The sequence below is a fragment of the Adiantum capillus-veneris genome, chromosome 3 (assembly GCF_014529385.1).
Source record: "Adiantum capillus-veneris isolate H3 chromosome 3, ASM1452938v2, whole genome shotgun sequence".
NCBI lineage: Eukaryota > Viridiplantae > Streptophyta > Polypodiopsida > Polypodiales > Pteridaceae > Adiantum > Adiantum capillus-veneris.
The window spans coordinates 105,021,343-105,047,454 of NC_140933.1; the positions used below are offsets into that span (position 1 = coordinate 105,021,343).

Here is a 26,112-nt window from a genome sequence, read left to right on the forward strand (position 1 = left end):
CAACTTTATCTCACCAGAGTTAGCTATGAAGCTCGGCATCAAAGTTGAAGAGATGGGGTACACAACAGAGGCAGGGTTGGCATGTCCTGGCCACTCAGAGTGTGTTACTCCCATCATTGGAAAACTGCGTCTGCATATTCAGTCGTATGTGGACACTGAAGAGTTTTACATCATGCCGCTGGAAGGTTGTGACGCCTTGTTGGGGATCCCGTGGATGTTCCGAGTGCATGGAGTCTTGGATGCCTACAACAAAAAGATCACTGTACAGCATAGGGGCAAAACTCACATCTTGGATGTAAAGCTTAAAGGAGAATCAGTCCCTATTGTATCTGCTTCTGCTATCACTTCTGTAATAAAGAATCATCTTTCTGTGTACCTGATTTTTGCACGTGATGTCTCAGATAATGATCAGTCAAATTTATCTGTGTTAGATAAAGAAAGGTCAGCATTTTTGCAAAAGTTTAGTGACTGTTTTTCTGATTCATTACCGTCGCAATTGCCGCCAGAGAGACCTGAGGACCATCGGATAGATTTGGTGCCAGGGTGTAGCCCACCAAATAGACCTCCCTACAGGGTTAGTGCGGCGCAGCAGAAAGAGATTATGGGCCAGGTTGAGGAGTTATTAGAGAAGGGGCTGATTCAGCCTAGTTCTTCACCTTTTTGCTCCCCAGTGCTCCTAGTGCAGAAGAAGGATGGCTCATGGCGCATGTGTATTGATTACCGTGCGTTGAATAAGAATACCATCAAGAATAGGTTTCCTATTCCTCGCATTGATGATATTCTCGATCGTTTAGAGGGTGCTGCAATTTTCAGCAGGATAGACCTTAAGAGTGGGTACCATCAGATTCGTATAAGCCCAGAGGATGTGCACAAGACTGCGTTTAGAACGACATTTGGTCTTTATGAGTTTCTAGTGATGCCGTTTGGGCTAACAAATGCTCCTGCCACGTTCAACAGAATGATGGACCGGATTTTCCGCTCGCATCAACAGTTTGTTGGAACGTTCTTCGATGACATGATAGTGTATTCGAAGAATGAAGAGGAGCATAGGCGTCACTTGACCATTGTGTTCGAAGAGCTGCGCAGTCACAGGTTACTTGTCAATCCTAAGAAAAGTGAATTCTTCCTCGAAGAGATCCACTTTCTGGGCCACATAGTCTCAAAGGATGGTGTTAGAATGGATCCCGCAAAGGTCGAAGCTATCAAGACATGGCCAGACTTGAAGACTGTGCACGATGTCAGAAGTTTCTTGGGATTGTGTTCCTACTATAGAAGGTTTATCAGAAATTTTGCAGAGATAGCATCGCCTCTTCACGCATTGCAAAAGAAAGAGGTCACTTTCAGATGGACCCAAAAAGAGATTTCAGCTTTTAGTCTCTTAAAGGAAAAGTTGACTTCAGATCCAGTTATTGTTTTGCCAGATCTCAGGAAGTCATTTGTGGTCCAGTGTGACGCGTGTGGCAGTAGCATCGGAGCAGTGCTAATGCAAGATGGACGGGTAGTAGCCTATGAAAGCCGAATTTTGCAAGGGCCAGAGAGGACTATGCAAGTCTATGAGAAAGAGCTCTTGGCCGTGATTCATGCGCTTTCTAGCTGGAAGCACTACCTCTTAGGTGCTGATTTTGTTGTCCAAACAGATCATCATACCTTGCGATACTTCTTGACACAGTCAAAGTTATCCGAAAAGCATATGCGATGGGCAAACATTCTTTCCATGTTCCACTTCCAGATTATGCATGTGGAAGGCAAGAAGAATGTTGTGGCTGATGCGTTATCAAGAAAGCCACAAATTTCAGCTGTGTCAATTCCTTATCATCATGAGTTAGATGACATGAAGGAACAATATACTGCTGATGAAGATTTTGCAAGGATCTTTGAACAGTTACAAGAGGGGCAACATCATTAGCACTACCTCAGAGATGGTTTTATGATGATGCATGGCAGACTTTGTGTCACTAGGCCATTGCGACATAAGGTCATGGAAGAGAGTCATGTCCCACCGTATGCAGGGCATCGTGGCATTGATGCAACAGTTAAAGCGGTAGAGACGTTCTTCTATTGGCCTACCTTGAGGAGAGATGTGGATGCCTTTGTGCGAGCATGCATAGTTTGCCAAAAGGTCAAGTTTGACAGGCAAAAGGCACCAGGGTTGTTACAACCACTGCCGATTCCGGATAAGCCATGGGAAAGCATTGCTATGGACTTTATCTTTGATCTTCCAAGAACGCCAACAGGGAATGATGGTATATGGACCATTATCTGCAGGTTCAGCAAGCAGGCCCATTTTATCCTTGTCAGGAAGAAGATAAAATCTGATCAGAAGGCACGCTTGTTCATGTACAATGTGTTTAAGTACCATGGTATGCCACAATCGATTATCAGTGATCGTGATCCTCGCATGACCAGTTTGTTATGGAGAGGATTGTTTGAGAACATGGGTACTACGCTCAAGTTCTCGTCTTCGTTTCATCCACAAACGGATGGACAGTCAGAAGAGGCTAATTCTACTGTCTTAGATCTGCTGAAATGCTATGTGTCAGATAATAAGGGCAAGTGGGAACAGTATTTGCCTATGCTTGAGTATGCGTACAATAATACGGTGCATTCGTCTACTGGCAAAGCACCTTTTGAAATTGTTGAAGGCGGCAAAAAGGTTCCTCCCATTTTGCACACAAAGGACAAGATCTTTGAGGCAGATCGATATGTTGAGAACATGGATGAGATGTATAAAAAGATTAAAGTTGCCTTAGAGAAGACTCAGGCAAAACAGAAAAAGGCTGTTGATCGTCACCGTCGTGAATTGTTACTATCACTTGGTGATTGGGTTCTCTTAAGGTTCGAAAAGGCAAGGTTAAAGAAGATGAAGGGCAAGGAACGGCTGTTTCCTAAGCTCAGCATGCGATACTATGGGCCTTTTCAAGTGCTTGACAAGATCAGCGATGTGGCTTACAGGCTGAAATTGCCTGATGCGTGGAAGATTCATAATGCGTTTCACGTGAGTCTTCTAAGACCCTTCGTGGGTGATGTGCCAGAAGATATGCCAGTTGAGGATCAGCCAGAAGTTGAGGAACTTGATGAGATCCTGGTACCTGAGCAAGTTTTGGCACATAAGGACAGAAAAATTAAAGGACAAGTTGCAAGACGCTATTTGGTGAAGTTCAAGAACTATCCACCTATGGATGCAAAGTGGATGGAAGAGCATGAACTGTCAGAGTCACCAAATGTATTGCAGCTTTACCTTGAAGCCTTTGGGTTACAGCCTACTTATGCCCCAACCCAACGTGTGCAAAGGAGGGGTAATGATAGAGCTAGTACATCAAATGTACATATGAATTCAGTGCCATAGATGGAAATGGCAAAAGTATGAAGGCCTCATTAAGTCATTTGTATCTATGTATGTTACGACCTTTCTTGCGGATACATGCGATGATAAAAGAGTGTTAATAGCACAAGATCATCAGTGGCGCGTATTTATGGTATGCAATCGAGGACGTTTGCGATTTCAAGAGGGGAGTATGTCACGAGGACGTGGCAGTTATTAACCATGTCACAGAGATGTGGCAACTGCTAACCTTGGTTGTTGGTTTCTTTCCAATGGGGTTTATTTTATTTGTTTAAGACCCTCTTTTTGAAGTAGCAAACGGTCGGACATTGTATGGCCAATGTGAACGGTAGATTCACCCGCAGACGGGAAGTGGTCGGCACTGGAATTCGTATGGTAAGAGGATGTCTAGGCTCAGAGCAAGATCATATAGGTCCCCCCGTCACACTTAGCCAGTTGGTGGATACTAGGAAGTGAACTCAATTAAGGCGTAAAGTCAAGGTGGGACTACCGACAGTTGGGCCACATTGCATTTTTGGATGCGGTCCCAATGAGGATAGATGGTCAGAAGACCAGTGGGAACCCAACGGAAGCATCTCCTAAAATTTAGGGAACTGCTATTTTGGGCCGTGAAATGTGTTCGCGTCATTACCTCCGGTATGACTAGGGGAACATTTTATAACTCTGCCGCGAAGTCAACTGGGCAACCGGTCAGGATATTTTTAAGCGGCGAACCCGAAACGGGAAAATGCTTGAAAATGCGCCAAGTGTCACATTTTCGTGAACTTTCCTCTTGCAGAAAAATGGGCGCTGATTTTTATGCTGGGAGAGGCCTCATTTCAGCTTTTGTCACAGGTTAAGAGCTATGGAGTGCTTCCTTTCCCTCTCATGTACAGTGTGGTGCTAGGAGTGATGCCCTGCACACTACACACTGCTCTCTCTCTCCCCCCCACAAGAGGGCTACTCATTTGAACTGATGTACAGTTGTGTGGGTTCATGCTTTTGTGCTGAGGCAAGAGCCTCCTTGAGCAGGAACAGGGGTAGCTAACTGCTGCTCCAAAGCAGGCACTGGTGAGGGTCATAACCTCACCGTACAGGTGCAAAATCAGCGCTGTGTATGCGCTGTAAATTCACTGTTTTTCAGCCGTACGGACACCAGGATCATTGGGAATCGTGCCCCACTGGCAAAGGACAGTTAGGGGACTGTTTGGGGCTGAAAACAGGGCAAAAACCAGTAAATACAGCGTGCTGAATTTACTGTTTTTGGACAGGAATCAGAGGGTATACGACAGTGCAAGCGAGTTCCAGTAGGGGAATTGGTTTCGCGCAAGTTTTGGGGCTGTTATGTTGTCGAAATTTGGCCAAATCGAATGGTATCTAGGTGGATACACGTGAAGGATTCCTAGGACTTTACCTTGTAATTTACCCTCCTAAAGAATAAAGAAATACCGAAAGGGGCGCCAATTTTGGGGCCTACAGGTTGTCGGCGTTTGCTCGGAGCATTCTAGCTTCCGAGCCGTGTGGGTGATTAAGTGTTAATTCCCGTTACAGGTCTCCTTTGCAAAGTGCTCTATGTGCGTGCTTAAAGTAAAGAATTTCGGGTGAAAGCCAATGCCTACCGCCCTACGGGCCGGTTTCACCCACTCTCGTCGGCGAGAGTGGTCTACTTATGATTGCACAAAGTGGTACAATGCGTATGCAATGGATTGATGCAACTTGGGACTATGCTGATGACGACGACGACTTTAGGGCTGAAATCTGTGGTCTTCTAACTGCTGAAAATCTGCAAATCTTTGGGCTGTTTTGGGTGGCTGAAAATGACTGTTTTGGCTGCATTTTTATGGCTGAAAATGGGGGTTCTTCTGCATCCAACTAGGGTTGAATCTGCTACTATGGAGACTGCTGAAAAACGCTGCTGCAACCGCTTCGGAATGGCTGAAAACCAAAACGCTGAGGCTGCTCTGTAGCGTTTACAAAAACGCTGGCCTAGATCTGGAACTGCAGGTAGCGTTAGTGAAAAACGCTAGGGATCTGATGTGCTATTGCTAGCGGTCTGCAAACGCCACTGCTTGGAGGATTGTCGGCGATGATGCAAACTGAAAATGCTGGGCTGATGTGTGGCAAAGGTGGGGGAACCAAAAACGCCAAGGCTACTGCTGGGGTTCTGCTGAGAAGGTGCCTGTTGAGCATGTGCTCCTGCTGCCTCTTTTGCCATTGAGTGCTAACTTGGGTTTGCTTATATACAAACTTAGCAAAATTGCCCTACCTACTTTTGTTGGGAAGTCACTTAAAAATAATAAGTGAAAAATGTCAAAAATAGGGAAGATAGGCTAAATGCACTGGAAAAATCCCCTAACTGATTCTAATGGATTTTGATGGGATTTCTGATGATCATGCTGTGTGCAACCAGAGGATATGCATCTACACTAAGTGATTGGGCATGCACGGTCTACGAATAGACTCACAAAAGTGCCAGATCACTTCTAATCTAGACTGATTGAACCCTGATCATGCTGTAGCTTGTCCACGGACACACAGGGTTGGATGTGTCACGTGACATCCCCTCCTTTTCAAAGTGAGGTACTGGTACCGAACTCTATGGCGTCTAGGGAGATCGTCGATAGCATCTGGAATCCTGGAAGGGACTCTTCGCCGGCCCACTCTGATGTGTGGGTCGTGCGGTACTTGAACTTCATAAAGGTTTGCAACGCTTGCTTCTTTGGGCCGCGCCGAGAGCGACAGTCTTTTGTGGCTCCTTCCTTGCTTCAACTTCGTCTAGAGTCATGCTTCTTCCATCTTCAAGAATCTCCATGGCTGAAAATTCTTGAACCCATTTCCAACACAAAACCATGACTATACCTATTCCTTGTAAAGTGACTGGAAAAAATCGTGTCTTCCCTAAAGACTGTGTATGCAATGTAGATGAACATAGAGACGGAGTGACAAACCATTCATGAAACATATGCAAACAATGAGCTCGAATCTTATCATCATGTAAATCATTATCATTCAAATCATCATGCTTCTCATAATCATGCAAATTCTGTGTGTCATGCTGTGGAGAAAAAGAGACTGAGAGAGTCTCCTTCTCCTGAATCCTTTCACTCTTGTCCTGCATATTAGCAATGAGAGATGGAGAATGAGCAATGTCCTCTCCATGAATGACAATAGGAGAATCACTTTTGGCATTGAGAGTTAAAGTGTTAGCCTCAAAATCAATGAGAGCGTTAGTATCACGAAACCCTCGAATGCCCAAAATCATATCACATGAGCAATGTCCTCTCCATGAATGACAATAGGAGAATCACTTTTGGCATTGAGAGTTAAAGTGTTAGCTTCAAAATCAATGAGAGCGTTAGTATCACGAAACCCTCGAATGCCCAAAATCATATCACATCCTGAGAGAGGAGAAACAACAAATCTTCTAGTGAAGGCAGTTTGTTGAATTGCAAACAACACATCAAGGCACTCCTCCGTGATGAGAGCGTTCATACCGGGACGAAAGCCAGAGACCTTGATAAGAGACCTCGGACTAACTTTGAGGCGGGCTCTCTCAAAAAGAGAGGAACTGATCACATCATGCATACTACCTGGGTCAAACAATATGACAAAACTGTGCCCCGACGTACGACCATAACATTTAATGAGAGAATCATCAATGGGAGGGTCTTGAGAAACTTGGGGCACACTCGTGTTATTATTCATTGCATTGATAGAGGAAGTGGGTGCTGTGGGTTCCTTAGATTCATTCGATTCAAGCTTAGGACATGTTCTTTTTCTGTGACCCTTAATGTGACAATGAAAACAACAACCTTCCTTAGAATAAATGCTTTGCTCTTCCGACGTGATGTATTCTCCTACAATTCCTTGTGCTACCTTTTCATATGGAGTAAGCTTAGGTTTAGCAATAGTGTTAGCCTTACCCTTAGATTCATTGCAAGAATTCTTTGATGAGAGACTGTTGGAAAATTGGTTAGAAGAGTTATCAATCTTACCATTCTTATCGTTCTGAGGGTTCTGAGAAGTCTACGAGGTACTTGTGGAAGTCTTGTTCTCCTTAGGCTTTCCCTTGTTGTGCTTCATCTCCTGTGCGAGAGCAATCGCTACCGCCTTGTTGAGATCGATTGGATCGAGTACCTCGACATCGTACTTGGTATACTCGTCCAATCCAAAGAGAAAAGCCTCTTTGCGCTCATCATCCGATTTTTGTAATTGAGTGCCTAGCTGCAAAATACGATTAGAAAAAGACATGACCGGCATACCATTTTGCTTGAGAGCGCGCCAATCGTCCTTCAATCGTGCGAGGTACTGAGGTGGCATAAACCGCGCCTTGAGCTTGTCTTGGAAATCAACCCAATTGAAGGAAAGGGGCGTGAATTCGTCGGCTTTCTCTAGATGCGCGGCTAGCTGTGCCTCTTGCCATGCGTGGTACCAATTGATGGCATCACCGGCAAGGTACATAGCTACCGTGAAAACTTTGCTATTTCCTGTCTTCTTAGTTGTCGCAAAATAAGCATTAAATTAATGCAACCAAGAATGAATAACCGTAGCATCCATCTTACCGTCATACTTACTGAAAGTCAACTTCTCTGTGACTGAATGGTTGGAATCCGCATCTGGGCTTGCACCACTTGATGAACTCCCACGATCTTTGGCTGGTTCGGTCTTCGAGGCTAGCACTCGGGAAATAAATTCTTGAGTGCGTAGCTCCCTTTGAGCTTCACGCTCGGCCTCCAAGGCCGCGCTTCGTGCTGCCGCTTCCTCCTTTCGTAGTTCTTTTCTTTCTTTTCTTGCGTTGCATTTGTGTTCTAAAGCAATGCGATTTTCTTCTTGTTGTGCGGCAAATCTTGCGTTTCTTTCGTCGCGCTCGCGGTCCTTTGCTTCTTGTTCATGGTCCTTTGTTGCTTGTTCTGCGGCAATTCTTGCAATTCTGTCGTCGCGCTCATGGTCCCTAGCTTCTTGTTGTTCTGCTTTGCTTGCGAGTTGTGCCAATGCAACTCGATTCGTTTCTTGTTGTTGTGCCATCATGTCCAACATCGACTTGACCATCATCTCCATAGGAGTGAGTAGAACTCATGGCGTAGATGGCGAAGGGGGAGGGTCGAAAAAGTCTCCTGGTGGGGAAAAATCTTCGCCGCCTCTCTCATGCTCATCACCTGTATGCGAAGTATCCATTCCGCTTCGGGTGACGACCATGCACTATGATCTTTGGTTCTTAAGTTCACGAGGAACTTTGGTTCTTGAGGGTCTTGGTTCTTGGGTTCTTGAGGATCTTGAGGTGTTCTTTCGCTTGCAAATCGCGTTGGAGAAGGATCTTCTCTTCACCCGAGTTCTACTCTTTTCCGCGGGCGCACCCCTTGGCGGCCTTGCGCTCACACTAAGGTTTCTTTTTCCCACCTCACTTTGATTGGCCTGCCGCTAAGTGCACGGTCCGCTCTCAATGAGTGAAAAGAGACACAAGGGGAGGCTGGACAAGCCCTTCTTTCTTGGGATTCCTGTCACTCTTCAACAAAACACGATTAGGAATTGACACGCCCAAGTGAACTTGGGTTCGTGCGACCTCAACAAGCAAAAAAAATTCTTGTGGTTCTTTCCTTGAGTGATAGAGAACACTGCAAAAGCTTTGATACCAATGTTAGGTGCAGCGGAATGATTGTCTGCTCTTTGCTCAAGATGAGTGCTGCGAACTGTGCTCAAGGTTCCTTTTAGTTCTTATGGAAGGGAGAGCCTTCCGTTCTTAATGGAAAGTGCTATGATCACGAACAAAGTGAGTGGATATTGTGCGTGCAAGTGTATGAGACTGAGAGATAGAGAGGGAAGAGAGATACGACACCAGAGACGTTGTACAACCCTCCTCCGAAGGCCCCACTCTCGTCGGCGAGTGGTCTACTTATGATTGCACAAAGTGGTACAATGCGTATGCATGGACTGATGCAACTTGGGACTATGCCGATGACGACGACGTCTTTAGGGCTGAAATCTGTGGTCTTCTAACTGCTGAAAATCTGCAAATCTTTGGGCTGTTTTGGGTGGCTGAAAATGACTGTTTTGGCTGCGCTTTTATGGCTGAAAATGGGGGTTCTTCTGCATCCAACTAGGGTTGAATCTGCTACTATGGAAACTGCTGAAAAACGCTTCTGCAACCGCTTCGGAATGGCTGAAAACCAAATCGTTGAGGCTGCACTGTAGCGTTTACAAAAACGTTGGCCTATATCTGGAACTGCAGGTAGCGTTAGTGAAAAACGCCAGGGATCTGATGAGCTACTGCTAGCGATGTGCAAACGCCACTGCTTGGAGGATTGTCGGCGATGATGCAAACTAGAAATGCTGGGCTGATGTGTGGCGAAGGTGGGGGAACCAAAAACGCCAAGGGTACTGTTGGGGTTCTGCTGAGAAGGTGCCTGTTGAGCATGTGCTCCTGCTGCCTCTTTTGCCATTGAGTGCTAACTTGGGTTTGCTTATATACAAACTTAGCAAAATTGCCCTACCTAATGGTGTGGCGAAGTCACTTAAAAATAATAAGTGAAAAATGTCAAAAATAGGGAAAATAGGCTAAATGCACTGGAAAAATCCCCTAACTGATTTTAATGGATTCTGATGGGATTTCTGATGATCATGCTGTGTGCAACCAGAGGATATGCATCTACACTAAGTGATTGGGCATGCACGGTCTACGAATAGTCTCACAAAAGTGCCAGATCACTTCTAATCTAGACTGACTGGACTGACTGAACCCTGATCATGCTGTAGCTTGTCCACAGACACACAAGGTTGGATGTGTCATGTGACATTACCGTCGGGTCCAAGAGGCTGCACTGCCGGGAAGCGTCTCAAAACGCAGCGGGCATAGAGAGACGACACCGCCGACAGGAGAGGGGGAAGGGCGCCTGCTGCATAGCTTTCAAAACGCATGGGAGATAGAGAACCGCCATCAGGAGCACAGGGGGCAGGGCACAAGGAGGCACGCAAGCCAACGCTTTGAGACGCAGGTTGCAGCGGACGGTGAGGAGTCAACTGGGGTGTTCAATCTACAAAACGCCACAGCGCTTTGAGACGCAGGTTGCAAAAAAGGGATGGGCTCCAACTAGCTAGCGTTTTAGAACGCCACTGTACAAAGGGTCATTGGATGCCGCCAGCAGAGGGGAGGGTTTCTTCTCTTCTCTTCGAACTGCTCCTCCATGCCAAGGGCTTCAAGCCGCACGCTCTGATACCATGTGAAAGCCGACGATGCAGAAGCGTAGAGACCAAGGGGAGTGAGCACGAGAGAGAGAGAGAGAGTCTCCTGAACCAATCAACCTTGGCAATGAATAACTGAATGTGTATACAATGGAGGCAAGGGGTTGCTTATATAGCAATCCCAATAAATTGCCCTACCCAAGACTTTGACAAATAAGTAAAATAAATACCTAAAAGCCAAACTAAATAATGGGATCACATTGGGCAGTTCACTTGAGATGCCTGAACTTTAACACTCTTGTGCAACACACACCACACCACATTCAAACTGTTGATTGACGTGCACTTTTGGAAGTCGCATCAAAATCAAAAGCCCCAAGGTATAGCTCTAATATTTGAGGAGTATCTGCCAAGGTCTCCTCCTCCATCCACCTAGCATATAGAGATGGATAATTCTTGAAAGTTTTGACCAAATATCTGTGGAGCAGCTTACCCTTGTAAGGTGCAGCGGAAGTGAATGTTAAACTTTGCTCAAGATGAGTGCTCCGAACTATGCTCAAGGGTTCCTTTTACTTACGGAAGGGAGAGCCTTCCCCGTTCCTTTAGTGAGAGAGTGTAATGGACACAAACAAAGTGGATGAACACTGTGAATGAAGGTGCTGAGAGTGAGAGATAGATAGAAGAGAATACGACACCAGAGACGTTGTAAAACCCTCCTCCGAAGGCCACACTCTCTATGGCGAGAGCGGTCTACTTATGATTGCACAAATCTCTACAATGCTTGGAGTTGCCAACGATGTCGACGACGACGAGACGGGCTGAAATCTGAAAACGCTAAAGGCTGAAATCTGCAAATCGTGTATCTGCTGAATTCTGACTCTATGCCGATGACGACGGCGATGACGACGATGCAACGACAACGCGCTGAAAACGCAGATGCTGGAATCTGCGTTTTCCAGGCTGAATCTGCAAACTGCCCTGTATCTGACCGTGCGGCGAGGATCTGTTGCGGGAAGGTGAGATCTGCGAGGTTCGGGACTTGTTCTGCAATGTCTAAGGGCTGAAAACTGAAAACGCTGATGCTTCTTGGTGTTCCGTCGCGGTGAAACTGCAAAACGCTATGCTGATGCAAAAAAATGGTCCTGCTACTGCCGGTTGTCCTGCAAGTGCAAAACGCTAGGCTTCGTGATTGGTCTTGCTGTTGCCGGGGTTGATCTGTTGTGCACAACCGCCAGGCTGCCTGTGGATGAAAACGCTAGGTCCTGCAGATGCAAAAACGCTAGCCTTGTTGAGTGGCGTGTCTTGCCGAGAAGTTGCCTGTTGAGCAAGGTGTTCCTACTACCTCTTCTGTTAGAAAGTGCTAACGCTAGGTTTGCTTATATACAAACTTAGCAAAATTGCCCTACCTACTTTCCAACAAAAGTCACTTAATAAATAAGTGAAAAATATCAAAAATAGGGAAAATAGGTCTATGCGTTGTAAAAATGCTACTGATGGGATTTGACTTGAATATGATGGTCATGCTGTGTGCAACCAGAGGATATGCATCTAATCTAAGTGTCTGGACATGCACGGTCTGCGAACAAGACTCACGAAAGTGCCAGATCACTTCCTATTCTAGAGTGACTTGATTGAACTGAACCCTGATCATGCTGTAGCTTGTCCACAGACACATAGGGTTGGATGTGTCACGTGACACCCCCTCCTTTTCAAAGTGAGGTATTGGTACCGAACTGTATGGCGTCGAGGGAGATCGCCAATAGGGTCTGGAATCCTGGAAAGGACTCTTCGCCGGCCCACTCTGATGCGAGGGTCGTACGATACTTGAACTTCATAAAGGTCTGCAATGCTTGCTTCTTTGGGCCGCGCCGAAAGCGACACAAAGTCTTCTGTGGCTCCTTCGATGCTTCATCTTTGTCTAGAGTCATGCGTCTACCTTTTTCAAGAATCTCCGAGGCTGAAAATTTGTGAAACCACTTCCAACACAAAAACATGAACATACCTGTTCCATGTAAAGTGACTGGAAAAAATCTCGTCTTCCTCAAAGACTGTGCATGCAATGTAGATGAACAAATAGACGGAGTGCCAAACCGTTCACCACACACACGCAAACAATGAGATCGACTCTTGGGTTTCTGATCTAAATCAATCAACTGTGGCAATTCACAATGGAAATGCCCATGCTTAGTGCTCATACTTGCATGTGCTCTTTCTACAACTGTGTCGTGCCAAGGAAGAGATAGGGAATGTGACTTCCTTGAATGCATACTTTTCAGCTTTTCATGAATAATCCGCATACATCCGTGCTCATTCATGAGTGAGACGTGCTCAATGTACAAGATGTCATGCCTAGGAAAAGGGATCACATAAAGACGCTGACTAAAATACAGGAAACGATCACGAATGAAACACTCAAACAATGCGTGCTAACTAATTATTTGAACACATAGTACTTCCTATGAGGGTTCTTTGGACCTAGGCTCGAGAGCCAAGATCAGTTCTTCCTGTTTGATCTAATCTTCCTATGGGGGTTCTGTGGACCTTGACTCGTGAGCCAAGATCGGTTCTTCGTGATTGATCGAATCTGCAATGAGGTTAGCGTCACTAGAAAAAGTATCAACTAAACCATCATCCTTGTGAATAATCACATCATTATCCTCCAAATCATCATGCTTGTGAGAAATCACATCTTGATCATCATGCAAATCATCATGCTTGTCATTGTCATTCAAATCATCATGCTTATCATTATCAGGCAATTCATCATGCTTATCATTATCATTCAAATCATCATGCAAATCATGTGTGTCATGCTTTGGAGGAGAAGAGACTGAGAGAGTCTCCTTTTCCCGAATCTCTTGCATCTGTGCCTGCACTTGAGAAAAGAGTCGCAACATCTCTTTCATGTGTCGGTCGTTCATGGCTTTTCTTGCTTTGTTCTCGCGATCCATTTCTGCTTTTCTTTCTGCGCATTCACGATCAAATTCTGCCATTCTTAAGGATCTTCTTGCTTCGCGTTCTAACTTCCTATCCATCATCATCATGTTGAAAGCCTCCATAGGAGTTAGTGCAATCCTTTGCGTAGATGGGGAAGGGAGAGGGTCGGAAAACCTCTTGGTGGGGAAAATTCTTCTTCGCCTCTCTCATGCTCATCATTTCCAATGGAAGTATCCATTTTGCTTCGAGTGATGACCATCCACTAAAGTCTTGGGTTCTTGTGAGTTCTTGTGGTCTTGGGTTCTTAAGTTCACGAGGAACTTGGGTTCTTGTGGGTCTTGGGTTCTTGAGTTCTTGGGGGTCTTGAGGTTCTTGAGGTTCTTCTTTCGCTTGCAATCTGTGTTAGAGAAGGATCTTCTCTTCACCCGAGTTCTGCTCTTTTCTGCGGGTGCACCCCTTGGCGGCCTTGCGCTCACACCAAGGTTGCTTTTTCCCACCTCACGTCGATTGGCCGGCCGCTAAGTGCACGGTCCGCTCTCAATGAGTGAAAAGAGGCACAAGGGGAGGCTGGACAAGCCCTTCTTTCTTGGGTTTCCTGTCACTCTTCAAAAACATGATTAGGGATCGACACGCCCAAGTGAACTTGGGTTCGTGCGACCGGAACATTCAAAAAAAATTATGTGCTTCCTGTGGTTCTTTCCTTGAGTGATACAGGACACTGTCAAAGCTCTGATACCAATGTAAGGTGCAACGGAAGTGAATGTTAAACTTTGCTCAAGATGAGTGCTCCGAACTATGCTCAAGGGTTCCTTTTACTTGCCCTACCTACTTTCCAACAAAAGTCACTTAATAAATAAGTGAAAAATGTCAAAAATAGGGAAAATAGGTCTGTGTGCTGTAAAAATGCTACTGATGGGATCTGACTGGAATCTGATGGTCATGCTGTGTGGAACCAGAGGATATGCATCTAATCTAAGTGTCTGGACATGCACGGTCTGCGAACAGACTCACAAAAGTGTCAGATCACTTCCTATTCTAGACTAACTTGACTGAACTGAACCTTGATCATGCTGTAGCTTGTCCATGGACACATAGGGTTGTTTGTGCACTTTCCTTGTGTGTTAGGACTTGTTCAAATGTCGAATCTCCTCGGTGTCTTCTTCCTCTGGTTGCTCCTCTGTCTCCTTGTCCTTTGCCACTTCACCTTTGAAAGGTCTCAACCGACACATGAAATGCATTGTGAATCCTCAAAGTATTTGGCAACTTCAGACAGAAGGATACATCATTCATCTTTACCGAAATCGAGAAAGGTTCAGAGTATCACTGTCACGTGCACATCTAACCTTATGTGTACGTGGACAAGCTACTTCATGACAGTGGGTTCAGTCAGCCTAGCTTAGGAAGTGTTCTGGCACTTTTGTGAGTATTCGCAGACCGTGCATTTCCAGGCACTTAGAGGAGATGCATATCCTCTGGTTGCACACAACATGATCATCAGATTACCATCAGAACATTTTGACAAGCAACTATATAAGAAACATAGTGCTAGCACTTTCTGGCAGAAGAGGCAGCAAGGACCAGGCGTCCGACAGTGCACCTTCTCAGCAAGACTCCCCGGCAAGCAACCTAGCGTTTTAAGCCACTAAAGAAGCCAGCATTTTCAGCGTTTTCAGCATTTGCAGATCAGCCCAGTGTTTTGCAGTTGCAAATGAAGCCTGGCGACAATAGATCTTTGCAGACTCCCTAGCATTTTTGCATCAAGAGGCAGAACAGGCCTAGCATTTTTGCACCAGCAGACCTAGCCTAACATTTTGCATTTGCAGACCTACACTAGCGTTTTGCAGATTCTTCGCGAGAAAAGTACCATTAGCTTCAGTGTTTTCAGTTTTCAGCATATAGACACCGCAGGATAGCCCCCAAACCTCGCAGATCTCACCTTCTTGCAGCAGCAGATCCCCGCCGCATGGTCAGATCAGCCTGCGTTTGTAGATTCAGCCTGCTATTCGCAGATTTCAGCATCTGCGTTTTCAGCGCATTGTTGTCATCGCCGTCGTCACCGACATAGAGTCAAAATTCAGCAGATAGAAGCATTGCAGATTTTAGCCCCGAGCGATTTCAGTTTTCAACCCGTCTCGTCGACATCATCATCGTCATCGACATCGTCGGCAAGTCCATAGCATTGTAGAGATTTGTGCAATCAATAGTAGATCGCTCTTGTCATAGAGAGTGGAGCCCTTGGAGGAGGGTTTGACAACTCTTTGGTGTCGTATTCTTCTCTCTCTCTCTTAGTCTCAACACCTTCATTCACAGTGTCATTCACTTTGTTTTGTGATCATTTGCACTCTCTCATTAAAGGAACGGAAGGCTCTCCCTTCCGTAAGTAAAAGGAACCTTTGAGCACAGTTCGGAGCACTCATCTTGAGCAAAGTTCAACATTCACTTCCGCTGCACCTTACATTGGTATCAGAGCTTTGGCAGTAATCTGTATCACTCAAGGAAAGAACCACAAGATTTTTTTTTTTGCTTGTTGCGGTCGCATGTAACTCAAGTCCTCTTGGGCGTGTCGATTCCTAATCGTGTTTTTGAAGCGTGACAGGTAACCCAAGAAAGAAGGGCTTGTCCAGCCTCCCCTTGTTTCTCTTTTCACTCATTGAGAGCGGACAGGTAACCCAAGAAAGAAGGGCTTGTCCAGCCTCCCCTTGTTTCTCTTTTCACTCATTGAGAGCGGACCGTGCACTTAGCAGCCGGCCAATCGACGTGAGGTCAAAAAAAGCAACCTTGGTGTGAGCGCAAGGCCGCCAAGGGGTGCGCCCACGGGAAAGTGAAGAGCTCGGGCAAGAGAAGATCCTTCTCTAACACAGATTGCAAGCGAAAGAAGAACCTCAAGAACTCAAGAATTCAAGAATCACAAGAACCCAAGAACCACAAGAACCCAAGAACCACAAGAACCCAAGACTTCAGTGTATGGTCATCACCCAAAGCGGAATGGGTACTTCGCATGGAGGTGGTGAGCATGGAAGTGGCGAAGAAGAATTTTCCCCACCAGGAGGTTTTTCTGACCCTCCCCCCTCCCCATCTACGCCAAGGATTGCACCAAATCCTATGGAGTCTTTGGTCAAGACGATGATGGATATGAAGCTACGACAAGAAGCGCAACGTGTTGCCTTGGAGTGCGAGCGCGAAGAACGAATGGCAGAATTTGATCGTGAACACGCAGAAAGAAAAGCATAAAGAAAGGTAGAATTAGATCGTGAACACAAAGAAAAAATGGCAGCCATAGAGCGTGAGCAGAAAGAAAGAAAAGCAGAATTGGATCGCGAGCACAAAGAAAGAAAAGCTGAATTGCATCACGAGCGCGAAGAGTGTGAAGCGCAGAGAGACCAACGCATGCAGCAGTTGGTCCTACTATTTTCTAATGTGCAGGCGCAGATTGAAAAGAATCATGAGAAGGAGACTCTCTCAGTCTTTTCTTCTCCAAAGTCCGACACACATGATTTGCATGATAATGATGTGATTTTTCACGAGCATGATTGTTTGCATGATCAAGATTTGATTACTCACAAGCATGATGAATTACCGGATAAAGATGTGATTGTTCACAAGGATGATAGTTTAGTTGATGCGTTTTCTAGTAAAGCTAACCTTATTGCAAATTTGATCAATTACGAAGAACGGATCTTGGCTCTTGAGTCGAGGTCCAAAAGAACCCCCACAGGAAGTATTGTGTATGCGCATGATTAGTTAGTACACATTGTTCGAGTGTTTCATTCGTGACGGTTTTCTGTATTTTAGTCACCGTCTTTATGTGTTTCCTTTTCATAAGCAAGCCATATTGTACGATGAACACGATTCACTCATGAATGAGCACGGATGTATGCGGATTACTCATGAAATGATGATATGTTTGCATGTAAGGAATTCACACTCCATGTCTCTTCCTTGGCATGACACAGTATGCGACAGAGCACAAGAAGGATTGAGCATCAAGCATTGACATTTTCATTGTGATTTGCCACAATTGATTAATTTAGATCAAGAAGACAAGTTTCGATTCCATTGTTTGCGTGTGTTTGATAAACAATTTGGCACTCCGTCTATATGTCATCTACATTGCATGCACAGTCTTTAAAGAAGACTAGAATTTTTCCAGTCACTTTACATGGAATGGGTATGTTCATGTTTTTGTATTGGAAGTGGTTTCAGGAATTTTCATCCTCAAAGATTCTTGAAGAAGGTAGACGCATGACTATAGACAAAGTTGAAGCATTGAAGGAGCCACATATGACTTTGTGTTGCTTTCGGCACGGCCCAAAGAAGCAAGCGTTGCAGACCTTTATGAAGTTCAAGTATTGCATAACCCATGCATCAGAGTGGGCCGGCGAAGAGTCCTTTCCAGGATTCCAGACGCTGTTGGCGATCTCTCTCGACGCCATACAGTTCGGTACCAGTACCTCACTCAAAAAAGGAGGAGATGATGTCACGTGCACATCTAACCCTATGTGTACGTGGACAAGCTACTTCATGACAGGGGTTCAATTAGCCTAGCTTAGGAAGCGTTCTTGCACTTTTGTGAGTCGACCGTGCATGTCCAGGTACTTAGAGTAGATGCATATCCTCTGGTTGCACACAACATGATCATCAGATTACCAGCAGAACCCATCAGGAGCATTTTTACAGTGCACAGACCTATATTCCCTATTTTAGCCATTTTTCACTTATTATTAATAAGTGACTTTGTTGGAAAACTGGCAGGGCAATTTTGACAAGCAACTATATAAGAAACCTAGCGCTAGCACTTTCTGGCAAAAGAGGCAGCAGGGACCAGGCGTCCGACGGTGCACCTTCTCAGCAAGACTCCCCCGGCAGGCAACTTAGCGTTTTCAGCCACCAAAGAAGCCAGTGTTTTCAGCATTTGTAGATCAGCCCAGCGTTTTGCAGTTGCAGATGAAGCCTGGCGACATTAGATTTTTGCAAACTCCCTAGCGTTTTTGCATAAGCAGAACATGCCTAGCATTTTTGCACCAACAGACTTAGCCTAGCGTTTTTGCATTTGCAGACCTACACCAGCGTTTTGCAGATTCTCTGCGACAGAAGTACCATTAGCTTCAGCGTTTTCAGTTTTCAGCATATAGACACCACAAAATAGCCCCCAAACCTCGCAGATCTTACCTTCCCGTAGCAAATCCTCGCCGCACGGTCAGATCAGCCAGTGTTTGCAAATTCAGCCTGCTATCTGCAGATTTCGGCATCTGCATTTTCAGCGCCTCGTCGTCATCGCCGTCGTCACCGACATAGAGTCAGAATTCAGGAGATAGAAGCATTGCAGATTTCAGCCCCTAGTGATTTCAGTTTTCAACCCGTCTCGTCGTCGTTATCATCGTCGTTGACATCGTCGGCAAGTCCATAGCATTGTAAAGATTTGTGCAATCAATAGTAGACCGCTCTCGCTATAGAGAGTGGGGCCCTTGGAGGTGGGTTTGACATTTTTTGGTGTCGTATTCTTCTCTCTTTCTCTCAGTCTCAACACCTTCATTCACAGTGTCATTCACTTTGTTTTGTGATCATTTGCACTCTCTCATTAAAGGAACGGAAGGCTCTCCCTTCCGTAAGTAAAAGGAACCCTTGAGCACAGTTTGGAGCACTCATCTTGAGCAAAGTTCAACATTCACTTCCGTTGCACCTTACAATCACATACTTAGCTTTCAACATAGCCTCTCTTTACCCTTAATTCTTCTTACAAAGGCGTTCCTTTTCAAAGGTAAAAAGCACCCAATCATCTTCCTTCAATTGCAAGCCGTGTAGATACTTGTTTGTTGCTTTCTAAATCATAGTTACCCGGAATGAGAAATCGGAACGGGGAACGGCAGCATGCATGAAATGCCATTCCTTGTTTCGGATACTCACGTTTGAAACACGGAACGGGGATCCGGAACGGGAAATTGGGATGGGAACGGGGAACGAGGACCTGAAAATGGCCATTCCTTGTTACTGTGTTCTAAATGCCGTTCTTGAGACTTTCACAAAGCCTTCTTAACATTGGCACATGGACTCTCTAGACCTTGCAAGAAGTGACGTACCTAGAATATCTTGTCCTTGGATACACAAAATATGCACAACCTTTTTGCCACCCTCGACAATCTCAAATGTTGTCTTCTTTGTTCAGTGTGAAGGTTGTTATTATAAGTAAACTCCACGTGTTACAAGCTTGAACACCCAAGCGAGAAGTCGATATCAACACACTAACAGAAACTGTACCAGCCGAACTATATATATATATATATATATATATATATATATATATATAGAGAGAGAGAGAGAGAGAGAGAGAGAGAGAGAGAGAGAGAGAGAGAGAGAGAGAGAGAGAGAGAGAGAGAGAGAGAGAGAGAATTGACACGAAGTGGCGGAGTTCCGCCTCTAGATGCACTAGCTCCAAAGAGTGGTGCCCCTCTCGATATTTCTTTTTATATTGCGGCACAACACCCGAGGGTCCAACTGCTTGCCAACTCTGCTCCCAGATTCTTCATCAGAGAGTGGAACAAGGGCTCTTATAATCTTACATGGGATGCCTAAAAGCAGAGCCCCCAAAAGCATCAGTTTTAAAAACACTTTGCCCCCAAAAGCTGGGCGTTGGAATTCCTCACACAAAACAACCAATTGGCCATACGTGTCAAAGTCAACGATGCGGAAGTATAGAGCAACGGAGAGAATACACGAGAGAAAGTTGAACCAACCAATTAGGCAATGAATTGGTGAGTATTCAAATGGGGGGCAAGGTGGTGCTTCTATACTAGCTTGGGGGACCCTTAAGTATCCCCTTTAGTAAATTGCGGTACCCTTAAAGCCAAGCTTTTTTTTGGGGCCTCTTAGTCGTGCATGTGGTTGGGCCAACATAGCAAGGGGATATTTGAGGCGCCAAGTGCTTTGTTACGCTCTGTAAGTTACAAAGAACCAGAGAAAATAGAGAGCTCTCTGGTGCAGAGAGAAAAGTGCTATAGAGGTTTAGCAGAGAGGCAATACGTGGCGCGTTGGACCTTCTCATAGGTACTCTTCACGAGCTTGTCTATATTTTCATCCCTTCTCTTGCTCGTCCTCGCGAATCTCTCGCGAGTTCTCGTGCATATTTTGTGAGTTGTCGCTTGAAATTAAATACTCTCTCGTGTTGTATAGGCCTCTGTTAGAGGTCAGATTCTTGTCTTGCGATGGCTCCAGTATCTCTCAGAAGCAGATTAGGGAGTGAGGATTGTTTTGTGGCTGTGTCGTATCTTAGGTAGACATACCTTTCTCGGTGATGCACTCCACAATGTTGCCGACCTGGTAGCAAGGTAGTCTGTGATGTCTAGTGATGTCCTGTGATGTCGTATGATGTGACTGTCGATTTGGAACATGTGCTAGATGTGTGTCCCTAGTACGTAGGTACCAACAGTCAGTGTTTGCTAAGACGGTTTATGGCTTCTGTCGGTTTTGCAGGCGTAATCGCGGTCGATTACAATGCTTTCAAGAGGGGTGTATGTCACAAAGTGATGACGCGGCTACCGGCAGTAGAAACCCTAATTTCTGCCAGAAACCCTAAAAATCCTGCAAACCTTAATTTTTGCCAAAAACCCTAATTTTCTGGAAACCCTAACCCTAACTGCTGGCTGAAACCCTAGGTGGCTGAAAAACCCTAAAAGCTGGCGCCAGTGCCACGTGGTAGCAGTGTACGGATTTCCGAAAATCAAGGGCTTGCTTTTTCTCAGCTAGCAACGCAATTTGGGCTGTTTTTTTGCTACGCTTTATAGAGAAAGAGAGAACATGCTTTATTTTACTTGCTCTCATTGAGAGAGAGAGAGAGAGAGAGAGAGAGAGAGAGAGAGAGAGAGAGAGAGAGAGAGAGAGAGAGAGAGAGAGAGAGAGAGAGAGAGAGAGAGAAACTGGTTTTGTTTTCAAGCTTTTGGGGCTCTGCTTTTGGGCATCCCTTGTAACATTTAAATATGCGGATTAGAGCTCACTTCTCAGAGCATCTGGACGCAGAGTCTGAGAGTGAAACCCTAGCCGCTCTTTGTACTTTGACTTTGACTTAATACATAAAGAAATACCGAAAGGGACGCCTGTCTTTGGGGCCAATATCTCTAGGCACGGAACTCCGCGGGCCAGTGCAAATCTATTGTGATCTGTGAATTGTTTTGAAGTGGTTATGTGGTGCTGTCGCGATTGATTCTTGACTTGGAGTGTCCAAGTCTGTTACAAAAATTGGTTGTGGAAGTCGATGAGTCATGTCCACGTAGCACACAGAGCCATGTGCATGTGACACCCCAAACAACCAAAAGTGTTTCCAAAATACTGCGAGGGAAAGTGTAACCTTACGGATCGAGCAATTTCTAATATGTTGACAACTCCAAAGCAAGTGTGCAAGAGTCTCAGCATGAAGAGAACACCTCACACATCGCGTGAATTATTGTGGCGAGATTCGATGTAACATCCAAGAGGCAGTACCCCTATAATGCATCTTCACAAGAATAACCTCTCTTTTAGGGGAAGACTACTTTTCGAAGCATCATGTAGCCTTTTTGGCCACCAACATATCGGTTTATTTATGTTCCATAATGCGTATGGTCAGCAATTCCAGGATTAGGTTGCATCTTTTGATAGCGATGTTTTGCTGAAATTTGCATGAGTGAAACCCCCATAATATGCCAATCCTTATGTCTATCCACACTTGCAAGAGGGGGAACTAGTGGAAAAGGAGACAAGGTTTCCTGGATTATGTGCCATAAGGGCCTATAATGCACTCCAAGACCGTATCTACTCACAGCGTTCGGAAAGCAAAGAACCTGGCCTTGATCATTGGCCATGTCCTCAATCATCCTTGCATTCTTTTGGGAAATGAAGTATTCTCTACGGGGTTCTTTTTCAGCCAGGGCTTGAGGCAAAAGGTGCTCAAATGTATACTTTCAAGCCTCAAGGAGTTATTTGTTTGAGCGTATGCGCGCGTACACACACACACACAGACACACACACACACACACACACACACACACACACACATGCGTGCAGCTCCATACGCCTGCCCACCCATGCGGAGAGAAAAATGTATAGAGGAATGGTTCGTATGCCGCTGGATTGAATCACCAGGAGAGACCGGAATCCAAGAGAATGCCCCCCCCCCCGGCGGCCCTGCCAGGGGGGACCCAAAATAAAGAAAAAACCAAAGACAACCCATGTCCGCCCCAACTACACACAGAGTTAGGCTATACATGTGGTGGACCAAAGTAGTAGTGTTTATTCTTGTCTGGGTCAGAAGGGCAATGTGTGAGCGACGTCTTAATGAAGCATTCTTATCATTACCTTGACAAGTGCTGACAATGTGTAATCTTCATTTAGCTGTAGTAGCAACACTTTTATAAATTATAATGACACATTCTCTACATTTACAAGTGTTGACATTGTGCACATTGATATCAAACATTTTGGCCACATTTTCAGCTTCTTTTTGATTCACTTCCTATTTGACCTTGTTGCATCCAGCTTCATGTCCTTGAATCAAAGCCAAGGTTTTTTTGGCAGGCAAACCATTCTTTTTTTGGCTGGGTTGGAGTCCTAGATTGATTGTTGTCGATCCTGAGTTTTGCAAAGAAGTCTTGTCTAACATTGACAACTGTCGAAGGTCGAGTCTTCCAATTCAACTGGAGGACCTATTTGCAAAGGGGCTTGTGTCTATAGAAGGAGAGAAGTGGGCACGGCACAGGAGGATAGTGAACCCTGCATTTTTTTTGGATAAATTGAAGGTGCAGAGCGATTCCGTAGTTTTTCTGGCTAAATTAAGCACCTGTTGATAGTTTTCGCTAAAAACAGTTGGTAAATTGTTGAGCTGCATGGGGGTTGATAGCAAGTACTTGTGACAGGCAATGGTTCCTACAATTGCAAACTTGGCAAGTACGATGTTGGAGAAATGGAGATCAGAGTCCGAAAATTCTATGTGCAAGGAAATCGACGCTTGGGATGAGTTCCGTGCTTTGACAGCAGATGTCATTGCTCATACTGCGTTTGGTAGTAGTTATGCTGAAGGGAAACAAGTATTTCTGCTACAACATGAGCAACAGTGTCTGTTTTTTAAGCTTGGAATTTCAACTATGATTCCAGGAATAAGGTACTCTTTTGTCATCATCAGCTGCTCCTTCCAAGTTCAACTTACATATCTTGAGGCATTCTTGTACGTAGGACATGTGGTGTATGCATCTTTGAATTGTAAACAGGTTGATAGATACTGCAGCTTTGATTCAACAATTGTGGAAGGGGCAATAGTCTTATTGGTAAAAGTCAATGTGTCGCAGATGCAGACACCTGGTACCTTTGAAGCATGTCTGATTTATCTTCTTCTCTGCTTAGGTATATGTAGAGAATGCGGATAAAACTCGAGGGCAAAACCTGTCTGTGAGCCATGTATAAGATCCAGTAGACTAATGCATATGCCCAGATATGATGATATCCTGACAACCTCTCAACAAGCACCCAATACTTCCGAGTGCGTCAAGAAGCAGCCTCTAGTAAACCCATCCTCCCCTGGCAAGTAGAGGCATCCAAACTGCATACTGTATCATATAACTTTGTATAAAGGAAAGGTTTGATAAGGTGGACACATGTCCTCTCTAACAGATGGCTGTAAGCAAGACCATATCTGCTCTCTAGCCTGCATAATCTCTGGAGTAACTGGATCTGCAGCAAATAACATCAAAGGTAATGTCCATTACTGGGCTCTGAACTATTTCAAGCAAATGCAAACCAAGGGGCTCTCTCAAAATGTGATCACCTATGCTTGCATTTTGGAGGCATATGGCGCTATATGCAAGGCATTGATGTGGCAAACAAATTCATGATGAGATTGTTAGTCAAATTGCAAAACAACATCATGCTTGACCATGTTTTGGTCGACGTGGATGCCAGGTATGGTGTACCCTCAAGGGCGGCACAACAACTCAAAGAGCACGGAATTCGGTACTTCTTGTCCCCATGTCTTGTTAAAGGTGATCTAGAACTATCATGGCAAAGAATACAAAAGAATATGGGCCATCGGCTAGGCCTCCTTTCCTTTGTGAATTGATGGGTTGACGCTTTGCTATACATTATGTTACAACTCTCACTCATTGCATCATTTTAGGGGAATCTGTTATTTATTTTGTAATGATATGTGTGAACCTGCATAGAACGGCTGGTGCACTTTTTTCGTAACTGGGCGGGTGTTTTCTCGTGCCTCGTATATATGCCCATCATTCTAGGGCTACGTTATCTTTGTACTCGAACACTAAGTAATACTTGTCGTTCTATGAAAGCCTCCTTATCGGCCTACCAAACGAGCTTTCCTTTCGCTTTAACAAGCTTTTACTCCACTAACATCTTCAGTGCCCAATAGTGGGAGTGGAAGTAGGTTCTTTCCATGTCTCTGGTTCTTTTATCGCTTCTTGCCCTTTCTGTCCTCATCACTCGAATCAGAAGAGGAAGAGCTGTCAGAATTGTCAGAAGAAGATGAGGACGAACTGGACAAACCCTCGAAGCGTACATGCTTCTTTGGTTTTTGTGTGTTTGCAAAAGAAGAGAGTGGCCGTTTTAAAGGCCCTTTGGGCTCTCAAAAGGAGTTACATGAAAAACTATGAGTCCAAAAGCATCTTGACCCCAAAAGCTAGCAGCATAGGGTAGCCAATGCTAAACGCGGAAATCCGTACAGCTGACATAAAACGCAGAAATCCGTACGGCGTGCACCAAGCTAGCGCGATTTGGAGAGGGTCCATACGGTCTGCCACATCAGCAAGCCCCCATGCTAGGTTTTATTTTTAAATCCTTTTGGCCCTAGTTCCCCATCGCACGGGACCCCTTAAGTTGGAACAACTTATCATCTCAAATCTGTTGTCAAGGTGGACATGCCACATCATCATCTTGTGACAGTGTGTGTATGTGTGTGTGTGTGTGTCCTTAAGATTTGCTTTCGAGTGTGTGTGTGGGCGTGGAAGATTGTCCCTAAGATTTGCTTTGGTTGCTTTTTGTTTGACATCATAATGTACTAAATCAAGAACATGAAATTTGCGAGCGACACCAGAGGAATAAGAGAACTTCACTTGCTTTCCATATATACAATCATTACAAAAATCAAGGCCAGGGCCTTTTACATCAAATTTCCCTAAAGAGGAGAGAACATCAAGCCCTTTTTCACTCATATGGCCAAGTCTTTTGTCCCAAAGCTCCTTGTGAGAGTGAAGTTCAGCTACAACCAAAAACTTGCCATGTGATGCCTTGCAATGTAAGTAATAAAGAGTTCCCTTCTTGCTGTCCTTTACAATCAGCATTGAACCTTTAAGCACTTTCCAAGAGCCACCCCCAAACATAGTGCAGTAACCCTTGACATCTAGCTGCCCAACTGAAAGTAGACTTTTCTTGATGCTAGGTAAATACCTAACATCATGTAAAATCAGGTCTTGGCCCTCAATCTCACATGCATGGTTGTTGTACAAAGTAAACTTTACCCAGGCTACCTGCAATGTATGAAGCAAACGACTCCAAAGATGGAGTAACATGAAATGAGGCACCATTGTCTACTATCCATGATTGTGACAAACCATCATGTGTTGAAAGTAATGCATTAAATACCTCTGGTTTTGTGATGTACATGTCACTTGCCATTGCCACACGACCATCATGAAAGCATGAGT

At 45.0% G+C, this 26,112-nt stretch overlaps 1 protein-coding gene across 2 annotated transcripts in view; it reads left to right on the top strand.

The window, feature by feature from the left end:
• The window catches only part of LOC147461443 (cytochrome P450 709B1-like), a 57,703-nt gene that overhangs the window by 11,476 nt on the left and 20,115 nt on the right, over nt 1–26,112 (top strand). For both annotated transcript variants that reach the window (XM_086509001.1, XM_086509002.1), the window contains exons 2-3: nt 22,979–23,199; nt 23,317–23,561. In XM_086509001.1, the coding sequence (XP_086365127.1) occupies nt 22,979–23,199; nt 23,317–23,561 (466 nt within the window). The remainder of the gene's footprint in view (nt 1–22,978; nt 23,200–23,316; nt 23,562–26,112) is intronic.